The sequence below is a fragment of the Glycine soja genome, chromosome 12, assembly GCF_004193775.1.
Source record: "Glycine soja cultivar W05 chromosome 12, ASM419377v2, whole genome shotgun sequence".
Taxonomy (NCBI): Eukaryota; Viridiplantae; Streptophyta; class Magnoliopsida; order Fabales; family Fabaceae; genus Glycine; species Glycine soja.
The window spans coordinates 25,694,518-25,710,140 of record NC_041013.1 but is presented as its reverse complement, the minus strand read 5'-3'; the positions used below and the strand labels follow the sequence as shown (position 1 = coordinate 25,710,140).

Here is a 15,623-nt window from a genome sequence, read left to right as displayed (position 1 = left end):
ATTTGTATAAAATAATTAACCATGTGTCCGTAAGTAACATACCAAATTTATAAATTAACCAAATCTCAATGTCAATAAATAAATGTACCAGATAAAAAAATTATCCACAAAATTAAAAATAACATACATAAGGAAAAAAAAAACTTTAGTTCATCAGGTGTTGTTGCCGCCATCGGTTGTTGAGGCACATTTGGTTCAACAAATGTGCCATATTGTTGAACCGATGGAACTCTAGGATTGTTATGTAAAACCATCCTAGAGTCATAAACGGATGCGAAATCATGTAGAACTACTCAATGTAATTTGACGAACACTGGCAAGCTACTACACAAATTTGCCCCATAGGTCTAACATAGTCACCGAACTACATCCATCTATCATCCATTTCTTCAACAGAAATCAAAGGCGTAGCAGGATGTGGCAGAATGGTCTGGATGTACCCAAACTGTCGTACAACACTCTCCGGTCGATGAATGACCGTCAAGGGGCCCCATCTGAGATGGCCGGAAAACAAGGAGATGACCTTAAATTCTCTAAATGAATGGTGGTCACCATATGGAATCCAACACACAACATCAGGGGTTAGTCTGTCTAGACCCCTACAATACGTCGACACGGGTAATGTCTTGCTAGAGGTCCATCGGCATGCATGCAGTCTCCGCTCGTCATAATCCTCAGCAGCTATGGCGGAACCAATATACAGGAAATGCTCATAGATGCAAATACTACATATATTTTGCAAACATATTAAAATAAGCAACAACATATAATAACCAACGCCAATGAAAAAAAAATTATTAACATGTCAACTAACCTGCAACATAGTGATATATCCTGCAAGTTGCCTCATCGTGCTCTTTGACGCCTCATTTAAATTATCATACATATACACAAGTGCAGCAATGCCCCAAGCGTAAGTCCCACTCTGTGTTAAGTCACGTGGTGCATCCAAGAATACAACGTGCATGTGTGTGGCACTCTTGTTAGCAAAGAGTGTGCATCCAAGCAGATGCAACAAATATGCTCGCACTGCTATGATCCAGTGACATGCGTTGATTTTTGTCTGATACACATCTCACAGCCAAGATAGTTGAACATAAGAGCCATGACATTGAATCATCTTAGCTCTTGCCTTTGCAGTGCTGACCTCAAGTAATTCCACCAACATATAAACAACATCGTCGATATGAAGCAACGCGAAGCTATGGAACACCCCTATGATCGACAAATGTAGCAACGATGCCACGTCATCCAAGGTGATAGTCACCTCTCCTACAGGCAAATGGAAACTACTAGTTTCCTTATGCCAGCGTTCCACGAAAGCAAACATAAGTCCTCGATCGATGGTATCTAGGGAACATGCGATCAAAGGACTTAGTCTGCTAGTAGCCACAAGGCCTTCAATCTTTGGAGCAGGCCTGCCGAACTTAGTCATCTTCCTTCCATGGGAAAATAGCTTAAGCTCTATGACGTTCCTGGAAACAATAATATCGATCATGTAACATAAAAATTATAAGTTCTAAGCTACGTGCTTTATGTTTTTTAAGATTTACACACCTCTCCATTCCAGACTCTCAAAGCAACGTGATTTTCAAAATCTCTCAAAATTGATGTGTCATGGGATCCGCCTGGAAAAACCCTCAACATCAGTAACAGCCTTTTCAACAAGTGGTTGTTGCTGCTCTTCATTTAATTCCTCTACGACCGTAGGAGGATCCTCAACAACACGCGCCTCTTGTCGCTGCCTACAGGTAGATGCAGTAGGCGTTCACCGCTTGGGGGCATCATTATCATCATCACTAGCCTCTCTCTTCCCTAGGGCTTTTCCTATTGCTTGGTCTAAAGCCCGTCCGAGACTTCTAGTTCTAACCATTATCTGCACAATATTTTTTAAAACGAACAAGTTTAATATCTTTTAAATATTGGTTTCAATATGTTTTAAAAGTTAAACAAATTTAATATTACGATATTGTTATTTCCAAATCCGTTTATATTTATTATAATTTTTTTTACCAATCTAATTACTAAAATAATTTTTTGTATTGTTTTTATACCACTATAAAATAATATCACCAAATCAATACTTATAAAATTGCTAATATACAAAAAAATTACATTGCAAAATAAATTCAAAATAAAATTAGAAATATAAATATAGAATTTTAAAAAAATGTCATACAAATTACTGATCCGTATAATTCATACAGATTGACAATCCGTATGCTCAACAGTTAAAAAAATGTCATTTTCACGTAAAGTTACCGGAAAAATGCAAAAATAGCTACCATCGTCGACAACCAACAACCACAAAGCAATGATTCAAACAAAACAATACACAAACAAGCCAAAAATGATAAATAGAACGACTTATCTCGAAGGAGAATGGAAATACGTCAAGCCAATGAACAAAGACGAAGATGAGAAACCAAACGAAAAAGAAGAAGCTTGCTACATGAATAGAGAAGATCACAAACCCCCTAGAAGCGGAAGACAATGAATAGTAGAGAATAGGGACAATAGGGTGAATAGGGAACGGAAAAGAAGCAATGAAGGAGCAACGACGAAGGACTGAAGGAGAGGAGAAGCGTAGACGACAATGAATAGTATTCATACGAACGAGCCACTTGCTTTTATTTATAGAAAAAAGATGAAAAATATTTTAGCGTTTTCACATTAATTGCTTGGTGTCTCAAAAAAAATTCTAAGGTTCCACGGCAACACCCTCCCAATTAATACTAACGGTCCGAAGAGAAGAGAAAACGGGTATAGGGAAAGAGCTGACTGCTGAGTCTTCCAATCAAGTGTGGTCAGGATCAGAAGAACAACACGGCGTTAACAAAACCGTGAAATTGGATTAGAAGAGAAGCAACGGCGATGCAGGTCCAGGAAGTCGTGGCAAAACCCGACAACCCACCTGGAAGAGAGAGAAAGAGCGTACTAGTCAATAGCAGTCAAAGACACATATACCCCGACACACATCACCTAGCTTTCTTCCTTTATTTCTTTCACAACACAATCCCAATGCACTCTCTCCATCAAATACCAATCAATCAAAAAGCCAGCGAGAAAATGAAAATTCGTGGTGGAATAATCATAGACTGAAGAGAAAAGTTGTCGTTGTGCAGTGCACTGTCATGGAAGAGGATGAAGAGACGCAGCAACGAGTCACTGACTCGTCCCTCTCCACCGAGTCACGCACTTCCACTCCTTCTGATGGAGCGCCACCCAACTCGGAAACCCTAGTTCACCGCTCCTCGCTTCCGCATGACCTTGCCACTCGTACGCTGCGTTTAAATCACTGTTTTTTCTTCCCTTGAATGCAAGTAGTGAATTCTGAATAATAGTGTGTGGTTGATGCCGCAGATATGCAGGGCAGCTCTACCGCACATAAAGGTGGAAAAGCTGAGAGTAAGGTCGGAGCATTTTTTTTTGTGTTAAATTATTATGATTAGACTAAAAATTTGTACTTTCGATAAAATTGGTATTAGTTTCTGAATTTTAGCTTTGATCAATTTGGTCCCTCTGAACCTTAGAAAAACAGTGGTTTCCGTCCCTCATCCCACACTTTTTCACTGTAACAAGGGACAAAAACCACTATTTTTTTTTGTAAAGTACAAAGATCAAATTGAAATTGGGGAACTAAAACCAATCAGGGAACTAAAATCAAGTTTTACCTAAAGTACACGACTGAAAACATATTTTATCATCATCATCATCACTATTATTATTATTATTATTATTATTATTATTATTATTATTAAATTTTGAGTCACGAATTTCGAAGCTAGTTTTGCTGTTTGATTCTTTTGAATTATGTTCTGGTTGGTCTCTGGTACATTATGAAGGGATTATTAGCCGATATTGGTGCTTCTTGTTATTATGAGTTGCTGAAGATTAATTAAGTGCTTATTAAACAAGTGTTTGTCATTTACTGTATAAGATATGTTTCTATGATTGAAGATGAAATAAAGTTCAATTGTTTTCATATAAGCTTAAAACTGTATTTACAAAAGGAGTCTATTGAAATAAGCTGAAAACATCTTATGGATATATCATAAATGATTTTTATTAGCTCTCCCAAACAAATGCTCACGTCATAAGATAAGTCCTAATAAGCTGTAAATAAGTTATTTAAACTGGATTTTTGTGCCACTGTTTTTAAGAACTTCGCTTTTCGCGAGGATTTGCAATCTGAAACTCATTGACTGTTTGAAGGTTATGTGCCTTCTTGGGCCTTTAAAATCATTTGTAGAGGCTTAGAATCTTGGGATTACATGAAACATAACAAGAAAATGAGAAGTAAACTCCAGATTCTAACTATAGGATTATTCCAAGATAGTAAAAATTAATTTAAATTTAATCAAGCCCCCATGAATCTAGCTACAAAATGCATGTTCTTCCATGAATAAGTGGACCGGAGTTTGATACTTTTAATCATGCTTTCCCTTTGTAATTAATTTAAATTCCAGTACAACAAGTTATCCATTTTTCTAGCCTGAGGGGGATCACAAGATGGGCCATGCTAGAGATATGAACCATTCATTAGTTTTCACCTAAGAGCTTTTAGGGCTTAATTCGTCTTTGAAAAGCTCCTGATTTTGCAGTTTGGCTTCTAATCTTGATCAGCCAAGATGCATTAATGATGGATCAAGAGTCTTATTCTGGAGTTTGTATGGTTTTATGAACAATATATATCCAATGATGAATGATGATCTAAAAGTGCAACCCGCAAAACTTTCTTAAATTCATAGTAACATCTCCTAGGTGGGAACTCAAGTTGCATTTATTAATTAGTAATTTGATTGCTTTCTTTATGAACCACACTGATGGTACCAGGCCAATCTCTTGTTTTATTACTCTTGCAGTACAAATGCACCACTAGGGATTTGAGCCTAGCCTCCCTAACCAACCACAGTGATTATTCCTCCCCCTAATTCTAGGCAGTCCAACTCTATTTATAGCTGACTGCTAACTAACTAACTGCCTTTAACTAACTTGAACAGTTACAAGGCTAACTACTAACAGTTACAAAGCTAACTACTAACTGTAACTTACTAACTGTAACTGATCTTAGTCAGCTACCTAATCCAGGTTCTGGCTGCTCTGGCTGCTGCTCTGACTTCCTCTTATACTTGCCATGTTTCCTTCCTTCATACACTTGCGTAATTGGTAACCTAACAATACTCCCCCCCAAGAGAGCTACCTTGTCCTCAAGGTGAAATGCAGGAAATTGCTGTTTCATAACATCAACTGATTCCTTCTTTTTCGTCTTCTTCATCTTGTCCTTCTCCCAAAATAAGGACTTGGAATTGTTTATTGGGGCATATATGACCAGGGCCAAATTTCCCGTCACAGCGATAACAAAGTCCTTTTTCTGCCCTTTCTTGGAACTCCGCATCTGACAGCCTCCTGAAAGGCCTACCTCTGTATGCCCTAGTGGACTTCACACTATTTGATTCCGAGCTCGAACTCGTCTCTCTTGTTTTTGCCGTGGTGCCTTTGTTTCCTAGATCCCACGTTACAGTTCTTGAGGAACTATAACTTCTAGTTGGACAACCTCTATTACCTCCAACATTACCTTTTTCCATTTGTGAATTTTTCTCATCTATCCGATGCGCATAGTCCATCAATTCAGGGAGGGTGGTGTTTACTGGATGCAACTTTAACTCTGCCCTCACCACTTCTTTCAGTCCATTCAGAAATATGCCTTTCAAATACTCAGGTTCTATTCCTCTCAATGGACCTGCATACAATTCGAACTCCTCGCAATATTCTTTTACTGTTCCTTCGTGTTTCAAACTGAATAGTAACTCGTAAGGGCTTTGGTTCATTGAAGGCTGAAACCGCTGAATCACAACATTCTTGAAATCTGTCCAATTAGGGTTTTTCGCGCAGAATTCCCACCACTGGTACCAGGTTAGTGCCTTTCCTTCCATTGCGACCATGGCTGCCTAGATTCTATCTTCTTCCTCTACACCTTTAATCTCGAAATAGCGTTCCGCCTTATTTGTCCAACCAAATGCATCTCCTCAGTCAAAAATTGGAATCTCAAGTTTCCGCCACTTTACCTCTCGATCGCGATTTTGCTGTTCTACATGGTCACGATTGCCACTTCCCCGCTCGGTGCTCGACAAGATCCGCACCGCTGCCATTAGCTCTGCCATTTTCGCCTTCAGCTCCGCTTGCTCGATGCGTTCCTCTTCAAACAATCGCTTCAAACTTGCGACGTCCTCACGTGTGTTGATCATGCCTTCGAACCCTCGTTCCAGAAATTCCACACGTGCATCCATGTTTCCTCGCGTTGAAACCATGAATAGCTTTACGTCTCAGGATCAAAATTTTGCTCTGATACCAGTGATGGTACCAGGGCAATCTGTTGTTTTATTACTCTTGCAGTACAAATGCACCACTAGGGATTTGAGCCTAGCCTCCCTAACCAACCACAGTGATTATTCCTCCTCCTAATTCTAGGCAATCCAACTCTATTTATAGCTGACTGCTAACTAACTAACCAACTAACTGCCTTTAACTAACTTGAACAATTACAAGGCTAAATACTAACAATTACAAAGCTAACTACTAACTGTAACTTACTAACTGTAACTGATCTTAGTCAGCTACCTAATCCAGGTTCTGGCTGGCTGCTGCTCTGACTTCCTCTTATACTTGCCATGTGTCCTTCCTTCATACACTTGCGTAATTGGTAACCTAACACACCCAACATGACATAATGCAATATTTTTGGATTCAAATTAAGCATAAGATAGTTGCATCTTCTTTAAACCCCATTAATTTGGTTTCATTAAATGAAATGCATCATTTTCTGCTCAGGTGTCAGCTCAGCCTCCTGATGAGGAAACTATTGAAAAAGATGCAGTTGAGGCACCTCAAAAACAGACAGAAAATCAACTTCAGTCTGTTTGTTCAACTTCATTATCTGAACTATCACCAACTTCTGTTTCACATTCTTTATCATCTGCCCTTAGTCCCACTGTATCACAACAGAGACCATCTCCTCCCAAGGCTAATAGTGTACAAGTGTCGAAAGGAGACAAAGGAACACCTTCTGATGGTACAACCTTATCTTCTGTTTCTGCTGTAAGGGCATCTGCATCTGATGGATACAACTGGCGGAAGTACGGCCAGAAGCAAGTGAAGAATCCTATGGGTTCTCGAAGCTATTACAAGTGTACCCATTCAAATTGTTGTGCTAAGAAGATTAAATTTTGTGACCATTCAGGACATGTGATAGAGATTGTTTATAAAAGTCAACATAATCATGATCCTCCGCATAAAATTGATACCACCAAGGAAAGTAAGCTCCTGCCTTCCAGTGAACCTAAAGAAGAAAGCAGTGTTCCAAAGCAGTCTACCAAAGTTCTGAATAATTCTGATCCATCATCTTCTCCGAAAGAACCTTTGCAAGAAGCACCCTGCAATGGTGATAAGAATCTAGAAAACTCATCTAATGTTGAGAATGGTAAAATTATTTTGAAGGAAAAGCATGTCAATGACCGAGAGCCAAAAAGAAGGCAAGTTGCATGTGAATTCATTTTCTTCATAGGAAAATAATTTTTAAAGAATAAGTACTTTTTCTCCTAATTGCGGCTGGATCTAGTGGTCTAATGCTCTTCTCCTTAATATGATAACTAGATTGAACAATGGTGATTTGGATTCAGCAGTAAAACATGGCAAGAAACCAAAGTTTGTTGTACATGCGACAGAGGATGTGGGGATATCAGGTGATGGATACCGGTGGCGCAAGTATGGACAAAAGTTGGTGAAGGGAAATCCACATTTCAGGTGCATGGCTATATTTTGTTTGCTTTCTTTTCATATTTAAAATAAAACCTGAATTTAATTGCTTTCTTTTGTGGAAGACCTAGCTTCAATGTTGAATTTTATAAATTAATTTCCTGTTTGATTTGGTTGCAAATCTTAACCTAAATGATGACTACGTGGTTTATTTTATTTGGTGATAAGGATCAAGACACTAGTACACTGAGTGTCAAATCCATTAAAGATACTGTTTTAGAAAAATGTTGGAAAGTTGCCTTAATTGCGGTTGCCCCTAACCTACCTTGTTTGCAGCCTTTTTGGGGGTTGCGTTAATTGCTTGGTGTTTTGTGGGATTGAGTAAGGCCCTAAGCCCAAATTCTAAGACAATTTTGTATGCGCTTTTATTTATGTATGACATTGTTTTGGTTGCTCATGCAATGGAATGCTTCTTAATGCTTGTGAGTATTTTGTTTTAAATCAAATCTTGCATGTCCCCTTTTAATGTTCTATGAAATACTGCATCCTTTATGGAAATGTGTCCCCATAAAAGTCAGACTAATTGGATCTTCAAGGAATGCAGATGGACATCACTGTAAATACATTCCTTCTGTGATTCTTGTCACTCAGCTTTACAATTGTATTTTTATAAAAGCAGCTAGAATTTTTTTTCTCCTGACACCACTTATGCTGGGATTTGTTTTTCAACATTCTTTTGGTAAGACTATTTTAATTTTTTAGTTGTCTACTATAAAACCCTTGACAAATGTATGCACGGCCAAATTTGGTAAAGCTAAGAAACATTAAGAAGCTTCTCATTATGGTACTCTTTGAGAAGGATATGAATCTCCTTGCAAAAGTTGTGTTTCAGAAGATAACCAATTCGGTAAAATCTTTTTTTTTTTTTTTATCAGCAAATGTTAGTTTTTTTTTGTTAGCAACGGGGATTGAACCCACAACCCTTCCTCCCTTCCCTTCTCCCTTAACCACTTATGACATTGTAAAATCAATTCTCAAAATATTAAAATTAGTCAACCATACATTTTCCTTTAGCAGCCTCTCACAATCACCTGATTACATTTGGGTATTGACACTATCGCAACCCGAAGGTCAAACAAGAATTATGTTATCAAATTTAGATGGATTTTATCCAACAAGAAGGTTTTAATGATTTGCTGGAGTCCATATATTATCCAAATCCAAATGTGCAATAGAGCCAGATCTTCAGCCCCCTGAAATAAACTTAAAATATAAGCTGGATATCACGCAAATACTGAAATATTTTTACCTCTGAAGAATACTGTAATAACCACATTTCCATTATGAAAATGTTATTAACAGCTGTAGTGAGAAATTGTCATGATATGCTTAGTTAGGTGTAACAAGTTCTAAAATGCTCCTCTTCTTTAGGGCTTGATCTTCATTCAAGATATGTTTGCCCCTTTATTCTAGTTTTGAAATGTGTTTTGCATTTAATATTACTTTGCTTGAGGATCCATGCACATTTTTTAATTAACTTTCAGGAAAAATACATTTTTTTTCAAAAAGTTCTATCAGAAAGATTTTGAATGTATTCAAGCATAAAATAACTTATTCCGTAAAGACACAATATAAGTTTCTAGTATGCACAATCAAGGGTTGGTATGTAGCTTAGTATGTCTCTAGAATTTCCACTAAACCAAATATTAGTCTTGATAGTTGAAATAACAATTGATATCTGGAGGAGGATTTTGTGCCTGAGAAGTACCATGTCATCTCCCCACCATTCTTTATGTTGTCACTGGAATAGTTGATATCTGGTAGACTGATAAGATGGTCTGTGGCAGTTAGTAATCAAGGACATCTCTGTCTGCTGACTCTGCTCTCTGATACTTGTATGGACATAAAAGAATATGATTATAAAACGGATGATTTTTCTCTTATCTGGGCATTTTATAACTTCCATTCTTAGATTTAAGGTTGTTATGTTTAAAATTACACCTAAGTTGGGCATGGTTTCAGATTCCTTTGGTTGCAACATGTGATGATGGGAGCATCTTATTTGTGGCTTTTGGGGACACAGTGGCAGATCTAGGACCCTGAGTAGTGGGGACAATTTATTTAAAAATAATAATAATAACTAATTATCATACATATGAAAAAAATAGACAAATATCAAAATCAAATGCAGTGAGTTGAAAAGGGATTAAAATGTCCAACTAAATAAAGCATAGAAGTACTCAGTGAGTTGAAAAGGGAACTAAATGTAAGGAAAAAAATTAGCCAATAAAACACAAAATTTGACAATGACTGAAAAAATTGGGAGCAGCGAGTTCAAATTATAAAAATAGAGGGGACAAAAATATAACAACAGTAGATATATACTTATATTCATGGTAGTTAAAATTGAGATCTTACTCAAGGTCAGAAAGGGGACTATGGATCATAAATCGGGATATCGTAACACGGATTGTAAGATCCTACAAATTTATGAAATTCATATATAAGCATATATAATAATATATATGTGCATATATAAAGTAACAAATCATTATATCACACTTCAAACACATAATTGAACTTCAATTCATCATGATAAGTAAAAAGCAGTATAATATGCATATATAATCATATATATGTAATCCCATCCTAATTACAAAACAGTAAAAAAAACATAAAGGTACTTCAAACTTCAAAACACCAAGAGGTAAGTGGAGTTGAGATGAGACAAAACACAGTAGGTGGAGTTGCCAGGCTTCTACACAGGAAATCATATTGTTAAAAACCACCTTGGTGCAAACCATCTATTAAAATTTTTCACATGCTTAGGTCGTATTTCCATCATTTATGGTAGGAAATATAAGTAATAATGGGTTAATCCCTTCCAAATCAGAGGATTAGAAAGTTGTATTGTTAGTAGTATGATCCTTTCCTTCTGTATTTTGCTGAGAATATGTTAGGAGTCCCTCATTGATGTGGTACTTAAGCCTTGAGGTTCTCTCACCTGTTGGGTTGGACTCTCCTCTTGTGCTTAAGTCCTAACAATTGGTGCTTTCATTGAGAGTCAAGTCACGGAAAGGCTACTTATAGGCTAGATTAAGGTGCAAACCGAATACTGATAGCTGAGTGAAACCGTCCAAGGGAAAAGGGCTACCATTGGGTTAATGTCGATAGAGTGATGGCTGTCGTGGACGTCGGCCCTTAAAGGGGGTGACAATGTTAGGAGTCCCACATTGAGTAGAATAAACTATTTGATGTGGTACTTGAGCCCTGAGGTTCTCTCACCTAATGGACTAGTCTTTTGGGTTGAGCTGTCCTCTTGTGCTTAAGTCCAACTTTAAGGATAAGGTTGACTTTTAGGAGGGGTGTGTGTTGTTAAGATATAAGGAGAAGGGAGAATTATTTAATATTGTTAGCCTTCTAAGAAGTTAGTTAGTCAGTAAGGGGTTTATTAGATATAAATAGGGGAAGAAAGATAGGAGAGAGGGGGATCTCATGATTTGTAAATTGAGCAGTAGCTTTTGTGAAAGGAGAAATCCTTTGTGAAGGGGAAATCCTTGGAGGAAAGTTTTCTCTCCTATTTTCTGTTCTTCTCATCATGTAGGGAGCAAATATTTTAAGTGATGAAACAACAATCTCGAAAAGTTTTAAAATTCCCTTTATGCCTTTATATGGGATGATGACTTCCTTTTTTGTTCTATTTGGCTATTGAAGTGTCTTTTTTTTGTGGTTATCAATGTGATGTGGCTTGAATTTTCAGAAACTACTACAGATGCACTTCTTCTGGATGTCCTGTCCGAAAGCACATTGAGACTGCTGTGGATAATTCAAAAGCTCTCATCATAACATACAAGGGAGTGCATGATCATGACATGCCTGTACCCAAGAAACGACATGGCCCGCCTAGTGCTTCACTTGTGGCTGCGGCAGCACCTGCTTCAATGAACAATGTGCAGTTCAAAAAAACTGGCTTGCTGCAAAGCCAGGAAACTGAAGCTCAATGTTCAGAGGACACAGAAGGAGAATTGATGGGGGAAGCGATGGACCTTGAGGGTGAGAAAGCAATTGAGTCGGCTCGAACTCTTTTGAGCATAGGTTTTGAAATTAAACCTTGTTGAATACATCTTTTCATAAACTCATGCAGTTGCATCTATATAAATTAATTGGTAGGCCTCATGTAATTTTGGTGGTTTCCTATGTTTACCTTCTCTTTCTTGATTTCTTTACTCATGTATGTAGTCTTTTAGTGGAGCAGTTATATTTATTTGTACACAACGTTCAGCTGGTCTGAAACAGCTTGCGTAGTCGAGCGAATATGGAATAGACTTGTATCTTATTCTCAGGGAGAGTGAGAACAGGTGAGGATAGTGTTATCATTCAACTTCACTCACACATTGTTTGTTTGAGTGTAAATAGAAAGGAATGAAATAAAAAGGAAGTCGATAGAATAAAAATATGGGATTTCTGCTGTTTAGTTGGGAGGAAAAACAAGGAGCGATTTTTTTGGGGTCTACAAGAAAGAAAAAAAAACTTTCCTTTGAATTCGTATGAAATTAGAGGGAAAATATCTCTTTTATCCATTAAAAAAATAAGATAATCTTCTTAAAAATTAAAAAATAATGAATAATTTTATGTTAAGAAAAAAAAATTAAAAATTTCTTTTTTTAAGTTAAATTTAATTTTTAATTATTATAAAATTATTTTTTTATATAATTTAATTATCTTTTGAAAATTTTCTTTTTTCTCATGATAAATGAGAGAAAGTTCTTTATTTTTTATATTTATTCATCCAAACAACACATTATTTACACAATATTTATACTTTAGCAGTAGAGATTTGATAGTATAGAAAATTCATATTATCGAATTATACTATTAATTACTATAGCACAATACTATAGTATCATTAAATAATTTATTCAAATGCAAATATAAAAATGAATTATAAAATGAGCAATGCTATTTTGTACGAAGTGCGACTAGCATGAAACACATGAAAGCAAATCTGAATGGTAGAATGTGAAGAACACAAAGTTTTAAATGAAAAGCCTTTAAAAAATAAAGAATTTAAGGGTCAATCTCAAAATGTTGTAAAATTTAATGAATAAATTGAAACCTTAAAGTCTACATTGATCAAATTTATTGGTGGATATGGAAGTCTTGACAACTGTTAGGATATTATAGATGTCTCACAAATAAATATGGAAATGGATATGAAGGAAAATTTATGTTCATGATGAAGATAAAGTTGTTTGCTACTTTTGTGGTCAAGTTGGACATATGACGTCCAAATGCAAGGATCGACTTAGAAATGATACGTTCAATGCATTTAAAACTAACAAGAGAAGACCTAAAAAGATTTGGGTACTTAAGGAAAAGATAACTCCTGTTGCAAATGCCCTTGATACCAGGAAGAAAACACCTATTATGGTACGTGGATAGTGATTGCTCATGACACATGACAAGAGAATGGTGTATGTTTCAATGCTTGACTCCCTATCATGGCGGAACCCTCACTTTCGAAGGGAATAAAAAAGGGCAAATAATATGAGTGTGTAAGATAGGTATACATTCCTATCCCTCTATTGATAACGTATTATTTGTTGAAGGACTCAAACACAAGTTGCTGAGCATAAGTCAATTGTATGACAATGGATATGATGCTTCCCTTAATAAGGATGAGTGTATCGTCCGAAACAAGGATGAGTCTCTACTTTTTTCTGTTGAGAGGAATACCTCTATAAGATCAAGTAGGGCGAACTATCATATCAAAAGGTATCATGCTTGTAGTCTGTCAAAGAAAATCATTGGCCGTGCATAAGAAACTTGGTTATACAAGCTTGAGGTTAATCTCAAAGCTGCAGAAACACAACATTGTAAAAGGATTACCAAGTATGTTATCGTACAAGGATGATTTACTTTGTGAGGCATGTCGAAAGGGGAAACAAATTAAAAACTCTTTTTCAAGTAAAATCATTTTTTCCACCTTAAGACCTCTAGAGCTATTACATTTTGATCTGTTTGTTCCAACCATAACAGCATTCATCAGGGAAAAGACGTATGGACTCGTCATAGTGGACAACTACTCTAGATGGACATGAATTATGTTCCTAGCCCACAAGGATGAGTCTTTTAGTGTCTTCTTTAAATTATGTAAAGGGTTCAAAATGAAAAAGGGGTATGCATTACTTTAATCAGAAGTGATCATGGGGAGGATTTGGGAATGAAAATTTTCAATTGTTATGTGAAGAAAATGGTATTCTCCACAACTTTTCAACACAAAGAATACCTCAACAGAATCAAGTAGTTGAAAGGAAGAACATATCTCTAAAAGAGAATAGTCAAGAGCATGCTCAATGATAATTCAACCCATAACATACTTCTGGGCTGAAGCAATGAATATTGTTTGTTATTTACAAAACAAAATTTATATTAAGACTCATTCTCAAAAAGACTCCCTATGAATTGTGGAAGGGACGAAAACCCAACATATCATACTTCCATCCTTTTAAATGTTTCATTTTTAACACTAAAGATAACTTGGAAAAGTTTGATTCAAAAAGTGATAATGGAACATTTCTTAGTCTCAATTATGCAAAGGACTCATCTAGTTTTGATAATTCTTTATCAAATCTCAGATGATTCAACTAAAAGTGTCCACAACAAGGTTATCACTCAGATCACAAGGTCATATACTGCACTGATCTCAGAAGTGGAACCAAAACACATAGACGAGGCCATGCAAGACGATAATTGGGTGAAGGATATGCAAGAGGAGCTCAACCAATTCCAAAAGAATGATGTTGGGAAAGTTAGTAGAGCTACCAAAGGACAAGAAGACTATTGGAACCAAGTGGTCTTCCTAACAAGTTGGATGAGAATGATATGGTTGTAAGGAACAAGGCAAGGTTAGTTGCCAAAGGTCACTCTCAACAAGAAGGTATAGATTATAAAGAAACCTATGTTCTTGTGGCTCGTCTAGTGGAAATATGAATTTTACTTTCATTTGCTAGTCATAATAATATGAATCTATATCAAATGGATGTAAATAGCGCATTCCTCAATGGACTCATCCAAGAGGAAGTTTATGTTGAACAACCTACTGGGTTTGAGAGTGACACTCTTCCTTACCATGTTTAACTACTTAACAAAGCATTTTATGGGCTCAAGCAAGCTCCTCGAGCTTGGTATGAAAAATTGAATTTTTTCCTTTAGGGAAATGGCTTTGAAAGAGGAAAACTGGACTTGTTTGTTTTGTAAAAACTACAACTCACAATTTATATTAGTACAATTGTATGTTGATGACATTATATTTGGTGCTACAAATGAAACGTTATGTGAGGATTTTTCTAAGCTGATGCAGACAAAATTTGAAATGAGCATGATGGAAGAGCTAATGTTTTTCCTTGGACTGCAAAAAATAGCAAACAAGCAATGGAATTTACATTCACCAAACCAAGTATGTGAAAAAACTTCTAAAGAAGTTCAACATGGACAATGAAAAAGAGATGAAGACACCTATGCATCCAACCACATACCTTGGATTGGACAAAGAATCTAAAAAGGAGGACGGGACCCAATACAAAGCAATGATTGGATCACTGCTATACCTTACAACATCCAAACCTGATTTAATATTCGGTGTTTGCTTATGTGCAAGGTTCCAAAAAGAACCAAGGGAAGTTCATTTATCTTCTACTAAATGCATTTTTAGATATCTTATTGGAACTTCTAACCTTGGTCTATGCTTTAAGAGAAGGACAATTTCAGACTCACAAGTTACTGTGGTGCTGACTATGTGGGAGATAAGCTTGAAAGGAAGAGAACTAGTGGAAGTTGTCACTTCATTGGTGGCAACTTGGTAACTT

General features: G+C 36.5%; 2 protein-coding genes across 3 annotated transcripts; one reads left to right on the top strand and one right to left on the bottom strand.

Annotated features, from left to right (window-relative positions):
- Positions 1-364: 364 nt before the first annotated feature.
- LOC114378888 (protein MAIN-LIKE 1-like) lies at positions 365-1,873 on the bottom strand. Its single transcript, XM_028337477.1, has 4 exons — positions 1,773-1,873; positions 1,148-1,475; positions 885-1,063; positions 365-725 (listed from the first exon to the last, which is right to left on the bottom strand). The coding sequence occupies exons 1-4, from the start codon at positions 1,871-1,873 to the stop codon at positions 365-367; spliced, it is 969 nt and encodes a 322-aa protein (XP_028193278.1).
- A 512-nt stretch (positions 1,874-2,385) lies between these two features.
- Positions 2,386-12,198, top strand: LOC114379960 (probable WRKY transcription factor 32). 2 transcript variants are annotated; one of them, XM_028338818.1, is made up of 5 exons: positions 2,386-3,279; positions 3,364-3,413; positions 6,832-7,532; positions 7,654-7,803; positions 11,528-12,198. In XM_028338818.1, exons 1-5 carry the CDS (start codon positions 3,135-3,137, stop codon positions 11,871-11,873), a joined length of 1,392 nt encoding a protein of 463 aa, XP_028194619.1. In that variant the 5' UTR covers positions 2,386-3,134; the 3' UTR covers positions 11,874-12,198. The 2 variants fall into 2 exon arrangements, with proteins under 2 accessions (XP_028194619.1, XP_028194618.1); XM_028338817.1 differs by having other exon boundaries at positions 2,389-3,279; positions 11,516-12,198.
- Positions 12,199-15,623: the final 3,425 nt, after the last annotated feature.